The sequence below is a fragment of the Lycorma delicatula genome, chromosome 10 (genome assembly GCF_047948215.1).
Source record: "Lycorma delicatula isolate Av1 chromosome 10, ASM4794821v1, whole genome shotgun sequence".
Taxonomy (NCBI): domain Eukaryota; kingdom Metazoa; phylum Arthropoda; class Insecta; order Hemiptera; family Fulgoridae; genus Lycorma; species Lycorma delicatula.
Genome location: NC_134464.1, coordinates 87,094,373 through 87,121,110, shown reverse-complemented (window position 1 = coordinate 87,121,110; position 26,738 = coordinate 87,094,373). Strand labels below are relative to the sequence as shown.

Below are 26,738 nucleotides of genomic sequence, written 5' to 3'. Positions count from 1 at the left end.
TAAGCTGAGTGATTAGGGACCCTACTGGGTGCTTACATCTCCAAGATAGGCGTTATGGAATCGAGCTCCAGTTAACATAGACATTCACTGTTAAGATGAGATAGATGTGTGAAGAACTCTGTGATGGGGCTGCAGTGTGGGAGGGTGAAGGCATTGGCCTCACTTCTGAAACTGGAACAAGAGCAGAGAGAAATAGAATATGTTTTCATCAGAGGCTTATTAAATTTATGAATTTGTATCTTGATTTTTAAGTAAATTAAGAGAACTTTGAATAAATTGAATGGAAGGATAAAATTTTCATTGCAATCAACACTTGTTTTGTTGATATGAGGATAGTATTTTTGGTGTTTAAATAAGTATTTAAATCAAGTACTGTCTGAGTGCATAGTATTATAATTGAAGTTAGATATAGGAAGAGTTTCATGTGACACCTTCCATGTTAGAGGAAGGCGTGGGGGGGATCGCACTTCCGTGAATCGGTTAATTTGATAGTTGAGAATTGTAAGTTATGGTAAGTGGTCATGGTTGGAAGAGGCCCTACAAAGACAATAATAGGTTGTGTAAACACATTGATGGAAATGTCTGCCGAGGCATTTGAATCGATGGCATCCAGACAGAGGCCAAACTGATGACTATGTTGAGTTATCAAGTTTAGAGGGTCTAAAAGACAACCACCAATAAAGCTTATCAGGGCTAGGAACAGAGGAGATGGTGTAGCAACCGGGATAGTCACAAAATGGGTGGCTTGCCCTATGAAAGTTAGGATGTTGACATAAGTTGAGAGTTAGTTAGAAATATATAATACCAGAACACATTCTTGATTCTTTGGAGTATATCATATTGTAGCCTTACTGTTTTGGGTATTTTTTAAGATATCTTTATTATTATAAACTTTTAATGTAGATTTTGTATGATAATATTTTTGGATGTCTAGGGATTACAATATCTTATGGCATATATTGTTTAAAATAAATTTATTATCCTGACTGGTTTAATACATTAAAAAAACTGCTTAAAATTTTATTATTATTATTATGGAGAGTATTATTATTATTATTATTCTGAATATTTATATACAGTCTAAATGTACACTTTTCAGTGTTATCAAGCACTAATAATTTTTATTTATCTCCTGTTATCTTTTATTTAGTATTCATTATATATCTTGGTTGTTTCTTGGTATAGCACTTACTTTGTTCTCTTTTTCATTTATTTTTTGTACATTTTTCTTTTTCTTAAGTTTATTGTTAAAACAAAATAGGCTGGTAGCCCTGAACAGAGTTTTTCTTTATCGTAGAGGATACCTAATATTCAAATAAATTTTACGTTGAAGAGATATTCTTTTTTTTTATTTGAATTTGCTATAACTTAATTTTAATTGTATTTGTTTCAACGTTTAAAATAGCAAATTTAGTACTAATAGTGTTTTGTTTCACATATTGAATTTATAATTAATATTATAAACTGTTTTATGGAAATACATAAAATAGGTTTATTATATGATTTTATTATGTTACTGACAAGATATAATGCTGTGAAAGTGTCTAGACTAAAGAGAAAGAGAATTCAGCATAAAAATGTACATATTTATTAATTATTTATAAAACTGTTTAATATAACATTAAAATTTAACATACTGAAAATAGTGTAACAGATGTATTCTTTAAAAAAATGTAAATAATACTTACATACAAGTTTCACTACGTACAAGTTGTGTATATCTGTCTTGATCTAAATTTACAACATACATCCAGTTTCCTTTATTGTTTAATGCTGTTTTTGGCATAACAAATTGACTTCTTGTTGGACATAATTGCATTGTTGTTCCATTAGTTTGACCATTTGCTTGACGATGGTTTCTTAATTTATCATCTGCTGAACTTCTCTGTGATCTTGTATATCTGTTTCACAAAAAATAAAATAACATTAAAGTCTTATACTTTAAAGAATTTAAGTTGAGTTAATACATAATTATATTAGTTATTAAAAATAATTTTATTAGAAACTTTGTTAGAAAAACATTATACAAATCTGTCACAAAATTATACATAGTAAATCATATACTTTATTGTTTTTTAAAAAACTTTCTTAATTTTTAATTAAGGTTTATTCCTGAATAATATATCCCTAGATGTACTTCAGAACTTAGGTTTTCTAGAGGCAGAATTTATAGCCCAGTCGGTTTGCTGTTACCAGATCATTTACTCAAGACATTGTCTACACTTTAAGCTTGCTTTGTCTCATTACCCTACATCTGATTAGTTATTTCCTTTTACACTGAGCATTCCGGTAGATTTTTCCTTTCATAATTTATATCATTAAAAAAATTTTACTGACTGCTTTCAACAAAAAATATGTTCAGAAAGTTTTCAAAATAAAAAGGTTTTCATGAAAGTAACATATTTTTAAAATAAAATTAAAAAAAAATTAATAAACAGTGCCTCTTGAAAAGTAATAATAATTTATTAACAAATTACTTTTTGGTTCCTGGATAGAATGGTAAACTAGATTTTTACAACTTGATTCCTTTTTGTCAACTGGAATTTTTTAAATTTTCATCTTTAAAGAAATTTTTAAAATGTGGATAAATCTCAATGATGAAACTAAATGTAATATCACTAAATAGATAACTAAAGTAATCGTTGATGCTTGGAGCAGTTACTGTACTGATTGTAATTGAAATTAATCACAGAGGTTAAAATAGGGTTCTGTAGGAAATAATTGCTTCTTTTTTTCTACTTGTTATATAATTATAATTTTTTCTTTAAAAGGTGGTATATTTTAAAAACAGAACTATACAGATTAATAGATTCATTAATGTAGTAAAAATTTATATGCCTGCCATTAATGGATTAACTCATGTTATATGTAAGTAATTTGTTTTCAGTGTTTTCAAATTAAACATATTGGACTTAGGAACGGTTCCTTATGGTCTATATGTGCACCTCTAAAATTACTAATTAATACTTAAAAAAGAAAGAATAGTTTCAAATGAACAAAGCAAAATAATCATAAAACAAAGAACTATCCACATAGAACTTGGAACTTCAGTCTTACAGAATAAGTAAAAATTGAAGTTGGAGATCCTGGAAATCAGGTATTCCCCATTAACATATACAAATTTTTTTATAAATTCTGGTTAATTAAAGAGAAATACTGAATATTTGCTTGCTATGTTTTGTGAGTCCATGACAGTCAGAAACAGAAATTATTTAAAATTATAAAGCTTTGAAACAACAAACTTTATCAAGAACAAATATGTTTTTTTTTTAACAGTTATAAAATGAAAATATTTTCAGTCACTCTTCCAGCCATTTTTAGTCACTGGTGCTGATGTTCTCACTCTGATCATCAGACAATATTGTTAGAGACTTCTGAGTTAGATGGACTCTGTGTTTGTGTGTGTCTTTTGTGCAGCATCAAAATGTACGTTGACTTTGTTTATATCTTTTCAAAACATACAAAAAACTAACTGTGACTAATTCTTGTTTAAAATATCTTAAACCATTTGACCTCACATAAATAGTCCGCTAAAGTATAATCCACAGACTTATCAATGCATCTATGTCATATGAGAACTGCACAGAAGGATTATTATAAAATACCTAGCTTTCACAACAGGCAGACATAACAGCACATTCATTGATACACTTCCACACAAAAAATAAATAAAAATATAAACCACAGTAAAATATTACAAACAAAAATTTAGAGAAAATAGTTTATAAATTTTTACAAAATCTGGATAAAATGTGATCTTCAGAGCAACAAAACAAAGCAAATAATAAAAACTTCTTGCACAATTCTACGCAAGAAGACTGACTTTTCATTATTTTATTTTGTTTCCTTTTTGACATTCTAATCTACAGTTTTACAAAGAAAATGAATTAGGAAATACATAAGACAGAAATAAGCAAACAATCAAGAAGCAAATGAAATAAAATAAAACTATACACTAATATAATTAAAAAAATATTATAATATACTGTAATAAAAAAAAATGAGTAAGTTAATAATTCAAGTGCCCTCATTATTTATAGTAGACCCTTCACACAAACATCATCTTTCAATCATTCATACTGTGACTTAGTTCATATGAAAAATACTCCACTACAGTCAACATAACCCTTAGATAAAAACACACACCCCAGTCATCATGACTCTTTAAGTAGGTAATTCTACTGAATACACAGAAAAATAATGCTAACAATAGATCCTGCAGATAAAGAAATGTCAACATTCCAACTTGCATCATCATAACAAACCATGCTTCCTACTTGCCCCACTGAATTTTTTTTAAATTAAGCATAACTCAAGAATGACTCAACCATCTTTAAAAGATTTTCATATGCACAACTTCAAATACACTACTAGAGCATATCTAAATTCCAATGAAATTTAACCAGTAGTTTTGGAGATTTTTGAGCCAAAAAATTTGTACATAGAACTATAGATATATATATAATAAGGAAACCAAAATTTAAGTGAATGGTATTTTCATACTCCTCATACCTCAGAAGGTATATAATTTGTTTCACCCCTATTCCCACCTTGCAACTGAAAGTAATACTGTATTTTTATTTGAAAAGTCAGTAAAAATCATAATATATAGAGTATGATCATTAGATAAACACAATGGTATGGGATATAATAACTGAATTGCTCTGAGCACAAAATATTTTACCTTAGTCAAAGAAAATGCAGCTTCAACGTTATATTGAACCTAAACATTTAACGTGTTTGTGTGTGTGGAGGGCTTTTCCCTCTATTGTAATATAGTCAACATTTGCCAACCATCTCAAATTTAAAAATCAAAAATCCATTATTAGCCAGCACTCAATTACTAAAGATAAATACAAGAAAATATTATGAAATAAGTTTTAAAATCTGTTCATCAAATATGGTTAAGTGTTATTGTTTCAAAAGTAAATTTTTAAATTTAAATAACTGAAATTGTATTTTAAAAAGAATACTTAGTACATTTTTATTTCTTACCGTTTCCACCAAGAGTTGTGATTGATTTGTGCAAGTTCAGGTTGAAGTAAAGCAGAGTATATAAAACGTGGATCATCATCAGGGAAATAAGTTTGTGGGAATAATGGGTATCTTCGATCTGGGTATCCTTCTTGGGGCTGAAAAAAAACACAAATAAATAAATTAGAAAATTTTATCTTTTTGGAAATGTGTTTATATGTTAATTATTTATGAGTGTATGTGAGAAATGTTTTAAAGTTAATGACTTGCCATAGCTATCTTTCATTTCTTCCTACTTTGCCTTGAATATTTTCCATTATTTCATTAATGCCACCTTCTCAACCTTCTTTTTAGTATTGTATGACAAACCTGGATTCATTTGTGACATATCTAGTATGACTGGTTCTTCTTTTTACTACTTCAACACATTTCTTTTCGCTCCTGCTCTTAAAATTTATTCTTCATTTCATCAACTTAGCTTATTTATTTATTCACCTTATTACATAAATAATGAAAAAAAAAAAATCACTTGCTGGTAATTATAATCAGGAACAACTGATGATGGCACAGTTGTTCAATTTGGAAATTTGTATATTGTTATGTTTAACCATATATAAACCTCCAACAGTTTTCAGCTTGATTTTTGAAATAAAATTTTATGGCACTTTTATTTTTCTTAAAGGGGGAGTTATAGACATAGTTAAACGTATGAGAAAAACCGGAAAACATAGTAAAGACCAATAAATAAATTGAGGAATAATCAAAACAAATAAACACATTTAAATAAATAGAAATCTTGAAAATGAGTAATAAATCAGTGTTAAAATTAACTTAGATTTTATTAAGATATAAGAATATCGTATTTAGTTAAATACATATTATTGAAAAAAAATTTAATATGTTTAAATTTTAAATGTTTCAATATTTTTCAATTGTAAACCTACATTTTTTTTATTAAGGTATATTATTAAAATTAAAATTTTTTATAACTGAAATCTGTTCTACATGAATACAACAAATTTAGAGTTATATTTAAGTGTAGTTTTTCATCTTCTTTAATAGTCATTTATTTAAACAAACTTACAAGTATATTTTGTTGCAAGTAGAAACCAATCTACTTTTCCCTTTTCATGCTTAGTACTAAATCCTAATCCAGCACCAGGTGATATCAATTTTGTTTCATATAGTGGGTATTATAAATTTCTTTGTGGCAATTTTTTAATCAGTTATGGTAATGCTGTGAATGAGTTACTCAATGAAGATAATGAGGATTGCTTTTTGTAAGTCTCAAAAAGTAGTCCCACCAGGTTGGTCTAATGGTAAATTCATCATCGCAAATCAGCTGACTTTAAAGTCGAGAGTTCAAAGGTTCAAATCCTAGTAAAGGCAGTTACTTTTATACTAATTTGAATACTAGATTGTGGATACCAGTATTCTTTAGTGGTTGGGTTTCAATTAACTATACATCTCAGAAATGGTCGACCTGAGACTGCAGAAGACAACACTTCATTTACATCCAATACATATCATCCTCATTCATCCTTTGAGTAATAACTTAGGTGGTTCCGGAGGCTAAAGAGAAAAAAATGAGAGTCTCAAATGTGAGTCATCAGTAGATGTTAGGACAGATTTTACCAAATTTAACTGGGGTCAAACCCAAGTTAAATTTGTTTCTCTTTTTTGTTAGTTAGATGATAGTTTTTTAACTTCAAAGAAGTTGGGTAAATTTTTTGCCACGTCTTTAAAAATGGATTTTTAAGAAATAAGATAGTTTAGTAACTTTGAGAAATTGGTAACTTCTTAAAAACGTCTTCAATGAGAAATTAAAAAACTTTTCTCATTGTAAAAATAGTTTATTTTTTAAAAATAAATAAAGGCTGAAATTAATTACAGTTAACACCCTCCCAATTTTTTTTGATTAATAAATTTTACGATACGGAAAGATGCCAAGCTTGACCAAGACTTGAAAATCTAGAACTTTTCAGGTAAAAGGCAAGCACTTAAATTGCTTAACAAAGATAATATTAGCCCTTTTTATATTTTTTCAATAAAACTGCCTTTTGGTGTGCCAAAATTTAAACATATTTAGAAATTATAGGGTAATTTTTCATCGTATAGTGTTATGAGCAAATCAATTTATTTGCAAAATAGAAGGTAATTATTGATTTTGATGGAAGGTTAAGGGTAGAAATTTGTCTCGGATTTTTTCATGTGTAGTAGCCATATTTTTTTAAAGGAAACCTGGAATTGTTTCTGAATATTTCAGCTCACCAAGTCACTGAAAGAATTAAAAACTTTATATATATATATATATATATATATAGAAAATATAGCGACTAATGTAATATATTATTATTTTATTTTCTTTAATAATATGTTTATGACAATAATTTCGAAAAACTATGCTAACATGCCAAACTTCATAATTAAAATAACAATACTATTAATAAGATTATTATTATAAATAAATAAATTATAACAAAATTGTCACATACCTGTGAAAAATTTATAGAATTGTAAACTGGGGTTGGTGGTGGATAAAATGGCAGAGGGGGAGAATGCCTGGGGGGACCGTAGTTGAAATTGGGGTGATATGGCGGACCATATCCATGGTGTGGTGGCGGAGGTGGTGGAGGGGGCCTGGGCGCAGTCGGTGTCTCTTTTCTGTAAACATAGAATAAAAATATTATTGATCGAGAACTCAGTAAAATTTTATATATTAGATTTAAATTGATAATCATTCTATTACACACAAAATCAAATAAAATATCATTTACTGTTTCATTTATTGTGTTATTCTTCAAAGTAGAGTTTTTTTATTTGAGTAATATATATAAATTTTATAATTAATAAAGAATTTATTGAAGTGCATCACACCAGAATATAGATAAATTATTGTACTGCTAATAAGTTATATTTCCCTTAATGCAGTTTTTTGAGATTTTTTTTTTTCGCTAGTATTTTCATAACATTTATAGTCAGGTTAACCTTTAATCACTTAAATATGAATTCATTAACATGATGAAGCAATCTGTGTTGCAAAATCAGTAGTAAAAAAGAAAAACAGAAAGATTTTCATATAAGGTACATTAAGTGAAATATTTTATTAAAAATAATTTGTATAGATCTTAGTTCGTATAATTTAAATTTTAGAACGCTAAGTAATGTGCGGAGAAATCTTATACCTCCATGATAAATTTTGTATCTATATGAATTGTAATTTATTTTTTTGCCCATAGATTTTCAATTGAATCAATACCAGGGTAGTCACTGGAACCTTTTAATGTTAGCTAGATGATGTACTCATCACTTTTCAATTTATCATCCCCTGTTAGTAATGAACTAAGTAAGGCCTTTAAATATAAAAAAATCACTCAAAAGACTTTTTAAATGTTTCAGTTATTGTTAGGTATGGGCTGGAAATATATTATTTATATCTTTAAAGACCCTCAAATACTTAACCTGAGTTGTAAAATTTGTTTAATTACCTAAAAGCATTATTCTTTAATCCATTTGCATATACTTTGGCCCACATGAACTTTTGTTTTGCTTATTACTGGCACTAAAAGTTGCTGTTTATCAAACTATAAATAGTATGATCTACACGTAACAATAAATAGTTTCCTTAAAGACTTTGTTCCACTAGTAGGGTCTATGATTAATTTAATTTTTTTTAACTGATTCTGTGATAGACTAGTTTTTTGTAGCTATATTTATATTTTCAATAAGGTGATAAGAAACCAGTATTTAAACTATTTGTAAAAAATTTCACAATCCATTATTTGATTTACAAGATATAAAGTGAAGATAAAGTGATTTTATAACACAATGCTATTTAACGTATGCCCATTTCTTAATAAACAAAGAATACAACCTTGCATTACTATGAGAATATTAGTTATATTCAATTAATTGAGGAGAAACAGAAAATTTCCCTTGTTTGATTAATTTACACGTTAAAGTACAAGAAAAATTTATATAAATTAAGAATACCGAAGCCAGTAGAATGTATCTTGTTTTTAAGCCTATAACATTTTAAATAGATTTTATTCAGAAAATTTAATTTCGTAATGATTACATTTTCTTTTTCTTTAGTTTACTCATTGTTATGAAATTCTTTCTTCATATCTTATGAATCACACTACCTTCTGCTAGTGTTTCTTACTAACTCACATAAGAGTATATGAAGAAAATTGGTTGCAATAAGCTTTATTCACAAAGAATCTTTTATTTAAATTGCGGATTAGTTCTTATTTGTAAAATACCAAACGTAACTTATTTGTCTTTATTATTGGCTGTTTTTTTTGGTTGAAACATAGATTCTAGTAGTTATGTGAAAACCTAACAGATCTTAATTTCAACAAAATTTCTGTGCTCTGTCATTTTTTCTTCCCAAAACAATATAAAACAATACAAAAACTACTCATTTGAAAACAATTACTGTCATATTACGAGGGAATTTCAGGTAAATCCAGGACTATTAATTTTTAATAAATGTAGATCACACTTATGATAGTAAAAAATACTTTTATTTATCAATGTAATCCCTTGCTACATTTTATCCCAGCAATTTCACTATTGCCTGGATACCGGCAGTGTAGAAAGATTTGTCATGTCGAAACCAAGTAAGACTGACCAACTGCTTCACTTCATCGTTGCTGTTAAAATGCTGATCTTCCATGAAGAATTTCAAGGCCCCAAAAAGCTGAAAATTGCTGGGAGCGAGGCCTGAACTGTACAGAGGGGTATAGCAATAACTCCCAACCAAAATCTTGTAGCATGCATGTCATGTGGTGGGCTGTACGTGGTCGTGTATTGTCCTGCAGAAACAGAATAATTTTTAGTGAACACATCAGGCCATTTTTTTTTTAAAGCATTGTGCACACCTTGAAGAACTTTCCAGTAGTACCCACTGTTAATATTGACTCAACGAAGTAGAAAATTGACGTGCATGATGCCATTTTTATCCCAAAAAAACTGAGGCCATAACTTTGATCAATCCGAACCACATCGACTGGGATTGTCACTCACTGATGTATGGCCTTCATTAAAATGTTTGCACCACTCAAATGTTTTACTGCGACTATGAGTTTCATCACCGAAATGTGCAAAAGTCGTGAATAAATCTCACTGGGTTTTATGCCTTCATTCACAAGAAATCTCATTACACATATCCATATGTTCCACATATCCATTCATTTCATTGGACACCATGTTCTTTGATTGTTGTTGTTGTTTAACATTGCTTCATGTCAGTGCACCATTCGGAAATATCTGACACTTGTACCTTACGTGTACAACCAACAGATTGCACAGGAATCTCCATTTACATTCTAGTCTAACAAAAGTCCTGGATTGACATGAATGTCCCTCATAATTTGATGGAATACGAGTTTATAATACTAACTTTTTCTACTATTACCAATACAACTTCAGATAATCACTATACTCATATAAAAATTATCGTATTATAACCACATTTTGAATGTGGTTTTTAAGTCTTGTTTAGGATTTTAATCCAATAATCATTTAGCATAGCTCTCTCTTTTGTTAATGTTCAAAATTTAGTTAAATTAATAATTACTTTTCAATATTTCAAAAAAATCGAACTTATTAAAATAGATAAAGGAAGAAAGTACAAGAAATTTTTATCAGGGTGTTATGTGGCATAAGAAAGTTACAAGAAAATATAAAGAAGTATCACACAAGGTGTACCTATACGCTAATTTAGAATATGGGGAGACTTGAAGTACTTATATAGACTTAAAAGAAGATAGGAAGAGGAAACAGGAGAAAAGTAAATTGAAAAACTTGGAGATGAACTTTCTTAGAAGCATGATAGGCAATATAGAAGATTCATATCTGGTAAGCAAAATTAAGTTTTCAGAAAGGCATAAAATGTGTTGGATATAGTAGGAGAGTAGGACTCAGATGGTTATACATTTTAAGATGGTGAGCAAAGAAAGACGGAATATGTTGAATTGAATATGTTGAATTCAAAAGTAAATAAAAAGAAACTAAGGAAAATGTGCCATCTTAAAGAGGATATTATGAGTAGAAGTATAAAAGGAGGTAAATATTAATGAAGAAGAAAGGGAGAGGAATAGAAAAAGATTGATATCTATAATTCAACATGATATTACAATTTAAATTGAAAAACTTGGAGATGAACTTTCTTAGAAGCATGATAGGCAATATAGAAGATTCATATCTGGTAAGCAAAATTAAGTTTTCAGAAAGGCATAAAATGTGTTGGATATAGTAGGAGAGTAGGACTCAGATGGTTATACATTTTAAGATGGTGAGCAAAGAAAGACGGAATATGTTGAATTGAATATGTTGAATTCAAAAGTAAATAAAAAGAAACTAAGGAAAATGTGCCATCTTAAAGAGGATATTATGAGTAGAAGTATAAAAGGAGGTAAATATTAATGAAGAAGAAAGGGAGAGGAATAGAAAAAGATTGATATCTATAATTCAACATGATATTACAATTTAATTTACATTTTGTGACAGAACTAATAATCATGTATATTTATTCCATTACTTACTAATTCTCATTGTTTGTGTTTTGAGGTTGTAGTAACATTTCTCTTTAACACGAACACTGTAGGAACACATAATAATAAACTTCTAACTAGTATTTTAGCTCTCCAATACACCTTCATTCTTTCACTGTGCCACTTCTTTCTTCTTACCACTTTAGGTTAGCACATTTTTTCTTCTCTTTCTGGATCCCTTTGAATTCTAACGTTTGTTTCCTTAGCATTCTTCTGTCTTTTAAATCCGTCATATTTATGTTTTCTACCCTTAGGTCCTCTTTAACTTGCTTGAACCATTTAATGTTTGCCTTGTTCCCACTACACTTGTCAAAAATTGTTGTTAAGTCTGTTTGAATTCATTTTCTAAGATATTCATTTTCTAAGATTAGAAGCTAGTCTTCACTTAGAACACTAACTTCTAAGTTAGAGTTCTAAGAATCATGAAAGCAACTCCATGATTTCATAATTCTCTCTAACTCCTGGTAAAGTTCCTCATTCTTCCTTAATTTCCAACCATTGTTAGTTTTTCAGGCCATAGGATTTTTCTTAGTAAAGTATCCGTCTTTCAGCAATTTCCAGTTTATCTGTATACCCTTGGTTCAGAGCTACACATTCTGAATACGTGTATATGTTTTAGTAACACATTTATATGATTGTAATATTTAAAAAAAAAATTAATTACAAAAGTATTGTGGCAAGTTATAATTTTTACACTTCATTTTCAATATGGATACCATGACCTAGGAAAGTAACATTTTGTTAAAAATTCAGTTTGAAGTGGAAAAAATTAATTGAGTGGAAACTTATAAAACCTAAGCCAAATCTTTTAATTAAAAACACTGATTTTGCTAATATTTATAATTTAAAGGGAATGGGCTCACATTAATTAAAACAGTACTGTATATCTGTTTCATGATTGTCAACAAAATCTTTCTAAAACTTTTCTTAATTATTAATGAAAAAAAGATAATTAACATTATACATTAACTGTATTAGAATTGTTGTTTAATAACTTAAAAATAAAAAAATGAAAAATACAAACATAAAATCTTATATATGATTATAACACAGTAAATAATATGATTACTAAAAATGAAATAATATGATTATTGGAACAAAGTTGAAATTACAGACTTCGGTTTGAAGTCTTCTCTTGACTCATCGCTAAGAAGTGTGCTGTAGTCATAACTCCATCTATCAACAAGGTACTGAATCAAGTGCCTGAAACAATATTCATACAAATTACATCATCATCCTATCGGTGAAATATTACAAATTATACATAAAATTATTAATTATTGACCTTTTGCATATTATTCACTACAGTTTATACAATATTTCACAACTAAAATCATATACTTATACAAAAAATAGTAATGAAATGTATATGCATAAACTAATTTAATAGTACGTAGCTGAATTAAATTTTTGATATGTTTGTTTCTACATTATTGATATTTGGAACTTCTGAAGTTTTTAAAAATATTTATACAAATATCCCATGATAAATGTGGAAAAACTTGTCTTCGTTACCTTGTTTACAAAAATGATGTGATTTTTACTGATAAATTACCGAAATCGTAACTTTACACCTGATTTATACCACTTTTTTATTGACTTTTTGTATAAAATCATCAATTTTACTACAAAATTAGCATGCATGGGCATGTATTAAGTACTCTTATAACAATAAGAATATTTCAGAATTATTTACATTAATTTTCAAGTTAACGAATAATTATCATTAGTTTTATAAAAAAAATACTTATATACCCGGTGTTAATCATAATTTCTTCACAAGTCCATTCAATTTGTTTTTTTACAAAAAATATCACTAACTTTCCACAGCAAAGATAAATCTCCTTTGCATCCATCTTGTTGAATTTAACTTTTCAATTTAGCCTATTTACAGTTCGATCTTGGCAAATATATTCAATTTTTTCTTTTTTTACGCTTACCAAAACATTTTGAGCTATGTTCTAGAAACTTCTAGGAAGTTCTACAAATTTCTAAAATGTTATTGTGTTCAAAAATACTCTGGAATATTCCCAAATGTTTCAAAATTTTAACCTTTTACAATGTTTTAAAGTTCTTATACCTCACACCTCCTGCAGTGGTTGCGATAGATGTCTAACAATGGACAATATGTTTGCTCAGTTAGTAAGTAATAATTGTTCCAAGTTTGGTTGAAATCAGTTCAGTGGAGAAGATGTGAAACAAGCAAACATATATATATAATTTTTTTAAAAGCAATTCTTTTAAAAACCATACTCCTCTATACAAATACAAATTACATTATATTATATTTAATAGAGCAATCCTAAGTACAGAACAAATGAAATAGGATGACTTCCCTTATTTCATTACATAACAGAAGTGCTTTCACAAATTTGATTTGCATCATCAGTTGCATGCATTATATATATATATATATATATATTACAAAGTTAGCCATTTCATTGATTTTACTTTTACTCAAATAAAAGTAACATCAGTGAAATGGCTAGCATATGATTTTGCTTTGCTAAAGTTTTTGTTTTTATTTTAAATGTTTTAACTTTTAATTATTTAATTTTTATCTTTGTTTTAATTTCATTTTTCCTTTTTAATTTTGACTTGGTTAATTTTAATTAATTGATCTTTGTAATTTTAAACAATTTTTTTATGGTTTTGTAAAATATATATACAATGCATGCAACTGATGATGCAAATCAAATTTGCAAAAGCGCTTCTGTTATGTAATGAAATAAGGAAAGTCATCCTACTTCAATTGTTCTGTAATTAGGGTTGATCTATTAAATATAAATAATAATATTAATATTAATTTATATATGTATACACACACACACACATAACATAGAAACGACTTTTGTTTATATTCATAAAAATGAATGAGAACAATTACTGGTACAGTCTCTTCTACCACAATTGGATGACTCCCAGTACTAGCAAATGTACCTCCATCACATCTCAGGCACCAGAATGCTTTCATACTATTCTGAAAAAAGTTACCAATGCAGTGAATGATACCAATCAACATGGATGTCAGTGGATTAACTTATCAGTGCTTACTATCTCAAAATTTGCATGGGAACTGACCTAAATGCTTATAGAGGAGGATTTTAATGTCAAACAACATTTGTAGAACTCATGGGATGAAAACTACAGCTGCAAATGGATAGAAGCGGTCCATGCGCAAGATCCAGGCTTTATTCTACCAAGACATTGTGGTACAACTTAATTACGTAAGAACTGGACATGGCAGGTGTAATTACTTTATGAACAAATGGGGTGTCACATATGGCCTGGGGTGGATCCAGGGGGAACCATGGCCCCACAAAGGCCTAAAGGCTTTGCATTTTGAAAACCCAGTTGAAAAGTATTGAAATATTTTACCAATACTGTATTGTCAAAATAACCAGTTGCAAGTTGCAACGTTGTGATTAACGTTCATTACTTGCTCTAATGCATTCTCATAACGACATGCAAATTGATATAGATCACGTCATCAATCGGTATACTAAGATGTGTAATCATTGAGATGAATTTATTTTATAAAAAATTATTGTATTATTATTATTGTGTAAAATTTTGGATTGTAATGGATTAATTATAAATATTGAAATGAGTGAACAAATACAAATCAGCTTAATTTAAATCTTCATCTCATTATCTTTTATCCCATCATATATTATTATATGATTTTGATAGTTTGCATAGCATTTTGATTAAAATTGTTGTATACAGTTAAAGCTTAAAGTTAATTTAGCTTCTGAAGTCCCCGTAAGGTCACTTGGAATTACTTACAGCTTAATTTTTATAAATCATAATAAAATTGAAGAAACTTAAAAACACTTTTTGGTTTTGCCAAAACCATCCCTTTTTGCCTCTTTTACAGTAGTGCTAAAGATTGGTTAAACAATTTTTCGTGTTTAAAAATAGTTCAGAATATAGTAGCATCCACAGGATATTTATTGTGCTATCCAACTGAAATTGAGTGGCTGAAAAAACTAATAGTCAATTTGTACTTATACTGTAATCTGTAATTATACCTATCCAAATATTATATATCCTTTTCTTCTATAATTGTTTGAATATTTAATTTTGATATTTTGGACACAGCATATCCCTGTACTATATAATAAATAAATAATAATGATCATTCAGAATAAAAAATAACAAATTTACTTGAAAAAATTTGGCAAAAGTAGTGCAGCTGTATGACAAATTTTTAATTTCATGATGTACATAATTTTTTATAAATTAATATTATTAATGAAAATACTGACGAAGATATTCCTCCAAAAGCTTGTTTATTGGCAAAATGAAAAAAAAAAGTTGTTAAAATATCTTCCTTGCATTTTATCTTTTAACTGGATTCTTTCATTTGAAGTAAAATTTGAACTTCCATGATTCTGATATGAATTATCTTGTTAGGGTTCTTTTAATGGCACTACATAAGAATTGATAGGTTTATTTTGGATCAGATCAAATATAAAATGCCAATCTATGTGTTATAGATCTCCCGATACCAATTTTGATCTGATTAAATCAGTTAGCAATTAGCAAAAAAATAGACAGATCTATTTGAAAAATTAATGTGGTATCTTTCAATAATTTTGTTTATTTTTCTTTATTTATAAGTATATAATAAAACCTAATTTGGAAAGGTTGTACGTATTTGGTATTAGTTTACAAATGATATTTAAAAAATTACATATTGATTTATTGGTTAGTTATAAGAAGGCCATTCCACTTTCATCAGCATTACAGTAGAGTATTAAAAAATATAATGAACTGATTTTATTATTTTTAACACACCCTCTTATTTATATTGTTATTATTCTACATTTAAAAGACAATAAAATTTTGAACTGAAATAAAGGTCATATATATCGGAATCAATGCATTTGTCTATACCAGGATATGGTAATATAATAGTGTGTATTAAAACTATTTGTAACGACCGCAATAGAGATGGCATTGACCTGTCCTATAAAATACTCAGCAGGAACGAATACCAAACATTTAATTTAAGTTTTTAAGGTAACAGTTATGTGAGGACAAAAAATTTAATAGAGGCAAAAAATTAGTTAGGGGATATATTTAAAAATAATATCCTGTTGGTGGTTGTTTTAATCTTTAAATTTATTTTCAACAATTATTTTTTTTTGTAGTGATAAAAATAACAATGTAGGCGAGAAGCGACACAAGAAGGTTAACATTTATATATGTTAATATGTTAATGTTATATAAGGTTAGGAGAGGTTATGTTAAAATAGTTTCTAGTTTAGTTGCATACTTTTAGTTGTATTACAGTTTGCCACCCCTTGTTTTGTTCTGTTATAAAAAATGATAGTAAAAGGATTTCCGTAATGTTTATTTAAATCAATTAATAACTGTTATTATTATATTATTTATATAATCCTTGTTAAACTATCATGAATTAAATAGTTTCTTCAAACAATCTATTTACCTACAGTTTTATTCAAGGTTTCTTGGCTTCTGTTGATCAGTACCAGTTTATTATAGTATAAATATGAATGAACATGCTATTTCATTGACAGTTTATTTACCTATAATATGTCGTTAAGATTACATAAATTTTATGAGAAGACTCGACTTTACCCAATAGGTGTCTCAGCTACTAGTTGCTTTTTATGTAACCCACATTTAGGAACATCTTTTAACACTTCCACAAATACAGACAGTTGCCATCCCTTAAAGGAGCTGCTCTGCTGGTATTAGAAAGTGTCTGCATGATACCACAGATGGAACCACAGCAGTTACTGACCCGATTTGTATGCCACTCATCCAAGTAAGAGGAATAAATGATAAGGAAAGGGGAGGGAAGAGAAAAAGAACTGATCAATCCTCAGGAGGAGTGCCTCTAATTAGAACAGTTTACTGTTTTGTCCAGGACTCTTTTTGGAATAACTTTCCTTCAGTTTTATTATGGTGCTTAAAATCATAATGTTTGTCTTAATTATATGAAAATATTGTAAAAAGACTGGTATAACGGACCTTCTTCTTCTTTTTCCTGTTTAGCCTCCGGTAACTACCGTTTAGATAATACTTCAGAGGATGAATGAGGATGATATGTATGAGTGTAAATGAAGTGTTAGTCTCGTACATTCTCAGTTCGACCATTCCTGAGATGTGTGGTTAATTGAAACCCAACCACCAAAGAACACCGGTATCCATGATCTAGTATTCAAAGTATAACGGACCCCGTTATACCAGGTCCGTTATTCCCTGGTATAACGGACCTGAGTAACAGATTTCTACCAGTTAAGAGAAGAAAGTAGTAGAAAATATAATAATGGAAGGAATCCAGAAAGGGCTAAAAGGAACCCTTTTACTAAAGCTAACAGGTTTGTTTAACAATCATCTTTTGTAATACTGCTCGTTGACAAACCTAAACAGGTGTTCAATGAAAAGGGATTACTTGACCAGGTCAGGAATCTCATGGGTGAAACATTCTCATGTTTCGAGTTGGGTCCAGTTTTGCAAATAAAGAGGATAAGAATATAAATACTCTGGGGAAGACCAGTGATGGTCAGTCTGCAAGGAGAGTTCTAAGCAAGGAGTTTTATGAGAGTCTGAAGCGAAAGTATTCTGTGAGGAGGTCAGTGAAGAAGTGAATTTCTAGTATGTACAAGTCTGATACAATTAAGGTGACATCACAAGTAATTCCAGTACATGAAAACAAGAAGTTATTCAGTGAGTTACTATTAGATTATAAATGAAAATGATAATGTACTAAATTCATTTATAAATTGTTAGAGTAGTTTTATTTGTGAACAGCAAAGATATTTGCAGTAAAAGAACGTTATACTTGTCTTCTCTATTGTATTATTGTTGTTAACACAAGGCTAGTTGTTAAAAGTGTTAAGATAAGCATCATGCTAATGTCTTTTGTCAATGGAACTGAATTCTGGTTTGCAATATTTAACTGCAATATTTAACTACCTATAAATAAATCCTGATGATTAAATTTTTTTTTGTATATAATCACTGATTATTATTGTTTTGTCTTATTTTATTTATGTTCTTAAACTAATAAATTGTAATTACATAAACATTTTCAATTGTCAATCTCTCAATATCCTGATGTAGCTGTGAATACATGACAATATCTTATATAATCAGCATATACGAGAGTCAAAGATATCTTAGTTATATGATAGAGGCTTTGCAATCAAAGACTGCTGGTTCAAATTAAGTATAGATGTCCTAAAATTGTTAATTTTATTATGAATGATTTCCCTCCATGCAATCCAATTTTAAGATTTAACTCATCTTTAGAGAGTGGAAGATTAAAGGCAGTCAGACATGTTGCTAATTACACATTTTCTCATGTCTCGTCTGTAAAAATGAATTATTTATATACACTAATATCTATATTGTATATAACTCAACTTGATACACCCAAGTACAGAATTAAATAAAGTAAAATGACACTCACCTTATTTTTTCATGATGTCTACAATAGTACTTTTGTGGCAATCGACATTATCAGTTGTAATTCTTCTTTATAAAATGTTTAATACCAAATTACATATTAAACTCAAAATGATAATTAAAATACATAAAATTTATTAAGATTTAAAAATTAAATTAAGAATAGAAATTAAAAAAGTTAAAAATTTTCAAATTTATAATTTTTAAAAGAAACATAAAAAATGTTAAAAATTAATATTAATTAAAATTATTGAAATTAAAAGTTACATATATAAAATATGACATCAATTATGATAAAATAAAATTAAATAGGATAAAAACAAAATATACTACTTGTTTGGCCAGCCAATACTATTGTACTCAAAAAATTATGTATATTATATATTTTAACTATCATTTTGAGTTTAAAATGTAATTTGTTAATCAACATTTTATAAAGAAGAATTACAACTGATGATGTGGGTTGCCACGTACAGTACTATTGTATACCTTATGAAAAAATAAGGTGAGGGTCATTTTACTTAATTTTGTACTTTGGTGGATCAAATTGAGTGATATGTAATAATTACTAGTACAAAGGTGATATGGGTCTTGAAAAGAGAGATTTTAGAAAAATTATAATATCTATATCTCTTTAATGAGCAGATCTTTAAGCTCATGACTAAGTTCACCTTTGTTTACTTTTTTTTAAGTAACTATAGGATTATTCTGATTAAAGTTACAATTAGTAATGAGGGATGCATTATGTAGCGTGTAAAATGTGTCAAGCACAACAGGGATTTTAATCCAGAATCTTTTGCATGAAATGCATAAGTCCTACCACTGTAACATAAAGATTTATATGGCAACCAGTGGTATTATGTAAATTTCAGTAATTTACAATTAATACAAAAAAATGTTGGAATGGATCTCAACTTTTCAATATAAACAAAACAAAATTATACTTACAAGTGTGAGTTACAATGATCGAAAAGTTATACAGTGTAATACTACTCACACTGCAACAAATTGCTTGATACTGTCCAAATAATTTCAGTTACCAAAATAATAATTAATTACTATTATAATGTTTAGCTTCAGCTAGAGCAACCAAGTAATGGAGCTACTCATTCTGTGGCTTCAACCAGCCACTATCACTTACCTTGTACCAGGGGCCAGGGTCAGGGCTTTACCTCACCTGGTCTAGTCTAGATAACTCATCATTGCAAGTCAAATGATTTCAAAGTCGAGAGTTAAGGTTCAAATCCTAGTAAAGACTTTTAAATGGATTTGAATACTAGATTGTAGATATCAGTGTTCTTCATGGTAGGGTTTCAATTAACCACACATTTCAGGAATAGTCGATGCGAGACTGAACAAAACTACACTTAATTTGCATTCATACATATCATCTTCTGAAGTAATACCTTATGGTGGTTCCAGAGGCTAAACAGAAAAAGAGGGGGTCAGGGCAATGTTTTAGCCCCAGGTTACATCATCGATAGGTAACTTTCTCTTTTGATACTGCAGTTACTTTTATTTCTAACTTTTTTAATAATTTTATGTAGATCTGGCATTAAATGTCATGCGAAACACAGATATTTTGTGTGGCAAATTACAATATAAATGCAACAAATGAAACATCAGTATAATAAAGAGAAGAAACTTAGTAACATTACATATCAAGATATGCCAGTATCTGGTCAGTGCCTTATCTGTTTCTGCTATATATTTTATCTTCAGTCTGTATTAAATTCTATTTTTATTACATTAAAACTTATTCTTTTTAATGATTTCTCTTTTTTAACATAAATTATAATGTTATCATTGTGAAATTTTAAATGATATTATGAACATAAATGTAGTTGTGAAAATATTTATAAACAAAAAAAAATACAAATCAATTAAGAAGAATATAAGTTATAATTTAATACAAACTGAAGGTGCAAGATACATAAACCACCTAAACACAGTAATTAGATTAGTTATACTTACCTTATTTATTTCCAACAACTGGTTTGTTACTGCACAAACCAGTTGGAAATAAATAAGGTAAGTATAACTAATCTAATTACTGTGTTTAGGTGGTTTATATTTCATATAATGTTAAATTATATATATATACAAATTTTTATGAGTTTTGTTAGTTGCTGCAATGAAACTTCATAAGATTATCTAATACATTGGTTGGCTTATATTTCAAGAAGACTGTTATTCATATTTTAAACCTTTCTAATAATATTTTGAGTATTTATCAGTTAACAGTACATCACTTGATTTTTTCATCATTGTTTTAAAATTGAAATGCAATATATAATTTAACTAAATTATTCTTATTGTACACAATTATTTGTTTATAATGTAAAGAATAGCCATGAAAAGCAATTGATTTTGAGACATTTCATTGCGTAAAATAAATGAAATAAGAATAAAATTATTGTCGTGACAGTCAACTTTTCCTTAGATACCCCCAAACATTTAATTATAATAAAAATGAATTTTATCTACGTTTACAGATAGAGAACGGGTTTTGATTGATGAAACAAAGCGATATCTTCATTTAACGTATTATTTTATTAGAAGATATACTGTGTGAAAATTTAGAAGTAGTTTCACAAGTTTTTTTCTTTTTTGACATGGAAATTCTGTTTAGTCCTTTATTGTTTTGCTTGCTTTGGAGATGAATCTCTTGCCTGACAGCGGTTTGAAAATTTAATGAAACCATGCTCGCACCTCTTTGTCAAAACTTGTTGTAGAATAAAAGTAGATGGTACATAAATATTTCATGAATTTTAAATGCCAGAGCAATCAAAGCAAGTGGAAACCTATATAAAATTGTAGAAATAATAAGAAAATAAATGATGCAGTTCATTCTATAAAAATATTAAGCATGATTTTAAAAAAATAATAATATAAAAATTAGTAAAAGGATCAGGTGGTGTCCTGTATCGATTTTTGTTACCATTCAACATTATTCTTAGCTGAAAATTTTAGCTTGGTCAAATAGGTTTATATAACACACATTCCTGGATAGATCTGTTACCATCTATATCAGTGAACCTAAATTCAGAATAATTTTTTTGCTTCTATTCTTGGTAAAAGTGCTCTGATCTTGTACGAGAGGAATCCCTGCTGCCTTAAAAGAGGCTTAGAATTTCTTTGAGTGAGTTGTCTTGTTTAGCAATCCTTCTGTGGATTACTCCTTTCTAACCTCCACTTTTTTCCTTTATTTTCTTCCACCTTGATATTAAAATGGTGTTTTTCAATGATTTCTCACTGGATATCTAACGATGTGGGATGTAAAAAATTCAGTTTTCTTTGTATCTATCTAGTCTGGAGGAGGGTATAGCTTTTCTTATGTACCTACCTAGCTAGCGATTCTATTTCTGTAAAAAAGTCTATATAAATAGTTCTACCTCAGGCTAAATATTTAAGGAGTAAAAATGGACCACCTAATAATTCCTAATAAATATTTTTGTTAGAAAAAGGTCAATGCTATCATAAATTAAATGAATTTAATAACTAATTTCACAACTGCTAATTGAATTTGTCTTATTTTCTTTTGTTTCAGGTAACTCAACGATTATTCATTTAATATTCTAAGGAAGAGCTGCCATGTAAGTGGCCCTCCTTACATTGTGGTACTCCCTTTTTCTATAAGATAATTTTCTACTAAAGGTACTTACTTTTGTTATTATTGTTTAATATTTTTAATTTGCAATTTAGTTGTGTAGTTTTTAAGTTGATAGTATAATATTCAGGTAAAATCGTGGTAGATCCCAAGTCCCAGTAGGGTCCATTGATAGGAACTTTCCTGTAGGGATTTTTTGTGTGTACTTTTGTATATGTTTCTGTTTCAGGTTCAACATAAATTTTACATTAAAATTAGTTACATAAGCATTGTAGATTAAGTTTTATCAAAGTTTATATAAAGTTTTGTATATGCTGTGTATGTTTTTTTCAGGTTCAACGTAGATATTATTTTATTACTACTTAGTTAAGTTGCGTCCACGATCCCAATCCCTAATAGGGTCCCAGTAGGTTTCCCTGTTGATAGGATATGATTTTTTCAATGTTTTTGTGTCGCATGGAAACCATGTTCATGCCTTGTGGTTAGGTCCAGTTCCTATGTTTTTATAAAGGGGGAGGTTTTTTAGTCAGTGAGAGCCCGACACTACCGTCTGTTGCGGGCGCAGACGGTGGCTGACACAGCTTTTTCCTCCTCCTACGCAAAACAAAAAAAAAAAAAAATTAACTGTTCATATTATGTACATTACTAACCTTTTTGCCAAGTGATTTTGAGTTGTAGGTGCTGCACTGGGAGTATTTTTAAATTCATGGAAGCTGTGAAAAAAAAATGGTTACTGATTCTCAAATGTAATATTGAAAGTGGAGAATGATTATGGAAGATAAGGAAAATTTTAATTAAAGTGACTTTCAACCGTAGTTTCAAATCTGGATTGAATAAAAAGTAAGTACTGTAAATGTCTAATAGAATTTTTAAAATGCAACAAAACGTAAAAAAAGTATCTAATCTAGAATTGTACATGGTGATTTTAACAGATTTTGGGTGCTGAATTCAAAACTTATAAAATTTTGTGTAATACATCGCATTTTTAGATACATACGATTTATTTACCAATAAATGCATAATCAGTGTGTTAACAATATTTCAAAAAAGTTATTATTTGTGTGTATTCATTTATAATTTGTTTAAATCAGCTAAATATTTGTTTATTCAAATACAGGTGAATTGAAACATATTCAATACAGTTTTTAAACATTTAAATCATTGGAACTGAATTTTTAAAATATGTTGACAAATGTTTTCACTCGTGCAATGTTTGATAAGTTTCTCTAAATAAAAACCAACAATAGTCGTCAATCATTTTAGCATCCCATCTTCCTTGGTTCTGATGCTTCATGGTCAGAATATCCTGACAGAAACGCTCTCCCTGCTCATCAGTGACAGAGCCCAAATTTTCAGAATAAAAGTCTAAGTGGGAGTGTAGGAAATGAATTTTTAATGACATCCTACATGCTATATGTTTGTAGTTTAACAGCTTATTAACAAAAAAATAGATTTTATATTTTCTGCTGCCTAAAAAAATCACCAACAATGTCTTTGAAGAACTTCCATGCACCTAATTCACATTCGCTAAGTTTATCCTCAAAAGTTATATCCTTAAGCATTGTTTTGATTTGGGGACCGATAAATGTATTCTCCTTGAACTTACCATCACTCAATTTAGGAAAACTTATTTTGTTACATAATCAACTTATTGTTACATAATCTATCACAATCACAATGCAGTGATGCATATAAAGCACAACAGATGCAAGAAATACAATTGATTTCACTTTCATTAAGAATATTGATTTACATACACGACCAGTCCCTGTGTTGAACAGAGTGAAGGTGTCGCTTGTACAGGTGAAAGATTTCCTGTGTTTTAGTGGGCTTGGCCTACTCTGGGTATAAGACAATGGGTAATTGCTTCAGCCCTTGCTTTCTTTATTAAGCCCGGTGTGAAATGCTTTTTTCTTGACAATGGCAATGCCGTTTTGTGGGACTTGTATCTCATATCTTGTCACATTCAATACTTTGTTTATAGCAAATGACATATATAAATTGTCTATAATTATTTTATTGACTTTTTTCAAACTACAATTTCTTACTAAGTAAGTAGAAATAAAAAAAATTTACCAAACAGCTGTGGTGCCTCTATCATCATGTTTTAAAATATATATCTAAACTTCAATCAGGTTTAATGTAATTCTTAATTACACAAAATTGTCCAGATCTTCTTATGCAATGTTAGGACAAATTGATAAAAACTGGCAAGTTTTACTTTAGTAAAAATCTAAAGCTATCTTGAAAATTCCATTCTCCACAATGTATAGACAAATATGGCATGTACTTGAATTCTGGTAAGAAAAAAAAACATCTAAATATTTTATTTGTATCGCTATATCTTATAAACATATCTGCACTAGAGTTTCCTCTAGTCAATTTCACTCTTGGGCACTTGTTGCATCACAACACCAACTTTTGTAGAAATGATTTTAAAAATCCACCACCCATCATCCATTTCTGAGCCCCTTGTTAGTTTCGTTATACCAATTAACAGACAAATCTTTATCTTAATAAGGAGAAGTTATTCAAGCAGTATCCAAACAATAGGAGTAACAATAAAAATCTCCAACTTGAACCGACAACACTAAAGCCTTTGAGTGGCTTAGAGCGTAAGGTTATGCATTTTCATTCAGAAGAATAACAGCCATCGAGAGCAGCCTGCACCGTTTGATTTGTCTAACATCCTTCAATTCATAATAAGACTCTGATATGGCTGCAGTCCCAAGCTCCATCAATTCTGCTAGTAGACTCTTTTGTTCCCAAAATGTTGTGACAATCATTTTTCAGTTCAATAATATCATCTGAATCTGTATGGCTCACTTCTCTCTGATTTTCTGACATTGTGACTATGTCGCTCATAATATTAGTATAAACATGAGATTATCATCTACAGATTTTAGTTTCACTGTATGCTTGCTCATAAAAAATTAATTACAAAACACAGAATTATAAGTTGGAAACAGTGATATCATCATGTCTTTCATCAATTGCTTCATTACCAGCACTAAACAGAATGAAGAAGTGGTTGAACAAGTGATTACATAAAAATTCCTGATCTGTGACTTCTGTGTTATACAAGTCATGCAAGATACAAGTGATACCATATAAAGTTGATTTCTTTACATTTATTATGACACGATATAACCTTCAATGTGAATAGAGTAAAAGGACCAATTTCAGGGCTGAATATCAGCTATAGTTTAGTCAGCTTCGTGCTGGTATGCAATAATTTAGAGGCAAAGGCATCAGAAAAAAAATTAAAATGTTCATTTTCTTCAGCAAGCCTAACTTGTGATGTTCAGTTTTTATTAAGATTGGCTCAGCGTTTTTTTTTGGGAATAGATATGTGTCATGTCAGATTATCTGTTGAGTTGTGACACCTTCAGAGATATATAAATATTAATTATTATTATTGTTAATTAGACTTCTTGAGTCGATTGGAATCCCTTTTCCTCAAATAGATTTCAAGAATATCAATTACATCTTTGAGCATTATCTTTGATAAAATTCTGGATTTATCTCTTAGACTGAGGCAATAACTTTCTAAATGTCCCCTTAACAGAGTGATATCTATCTGCTTATGAAACTTATTTCCCAGGCAAATTATTATATTAAAAGCACAACATACTAGACTTGGATATCTTGATGAATTAATTTACATTTCTTATAATTTAATTCACCAAATTTCTTCATAACTAAGCATAAAGATAATTTTATAATTTATTTATAGATTGAATTACGTGTGAACTGTATATCATTAAACAAATAATTATACTAATACAACTTGTGTAGACTTGTTTTTTATTTATTTGTAATAATTTAATAATAACTAAACTGGTAAGTTTTCTTTTTCAGCAATGTCAGAAGGAGTACTGATATGGAGGACCTTTATTCCAGAATTTAATCAGAAATAGAATCTTCATTTTCATTAAATTAGATTGGAGAGGAAACGGTAAATCGGTGAGTTTTTAATTTAATTATAATATATAAAATGTGCAACACAATAAGTAAAAACCATTAAAAAATTAATGAAGAAAAGTGGTAACATCAACATACATTTAAGTGTCCAGCAGCTGTTAGAGAGGGGAAGACAGTTGTAACAAAAGATTAGAGCATATCTGGTGGGTTTCAATGTATCTACC

General features: G+C 28.8%; 1 protein-coding gene across 1 annotated transcript in view; it reads right to left on the bottom strand.

Moving 5' to 3' along the window:
- LOC142330899 (uncharacterized) overlaps positions 1 to 25,437 on the bottom strand; it is a 28,506-nt gene extending 3,069 nt beyond the window's left edge. The window contains exons 1-6 of the mRNA XM_075376366.1: positions 25,300 to 25,437; positions 14,384 to 14,514; positions 12,651 to 12,737; positions 7,470 to 7,638; positions 4,996 to 5,132; positions 1,689 to 1,901 (exon numbers count right to left, since the gene is read on the bottom strand). Coding sequence (XP_075232481.1) covers positions 1,689 to 1,901; positions 4,996 to 5,132; positions 7,470 to 7,638; positions 12,651 to 12,737; positions 14,384 to 14,514; positions 25,300 to 25,437 — 875 coding nt within the window. The remainder of the gene's footprint in view (positions 1 to 1,688; positions 1,902 to 4,995; positions 5,133 to 7,469; positions 7,639 to 12,650; positions 12,738 to 14,383; positions 14,515 to 25,299) is intronic.
- Between the last annotated feature and the right edge of the window lie 1,301 nt (positions 25,438 to 26,738).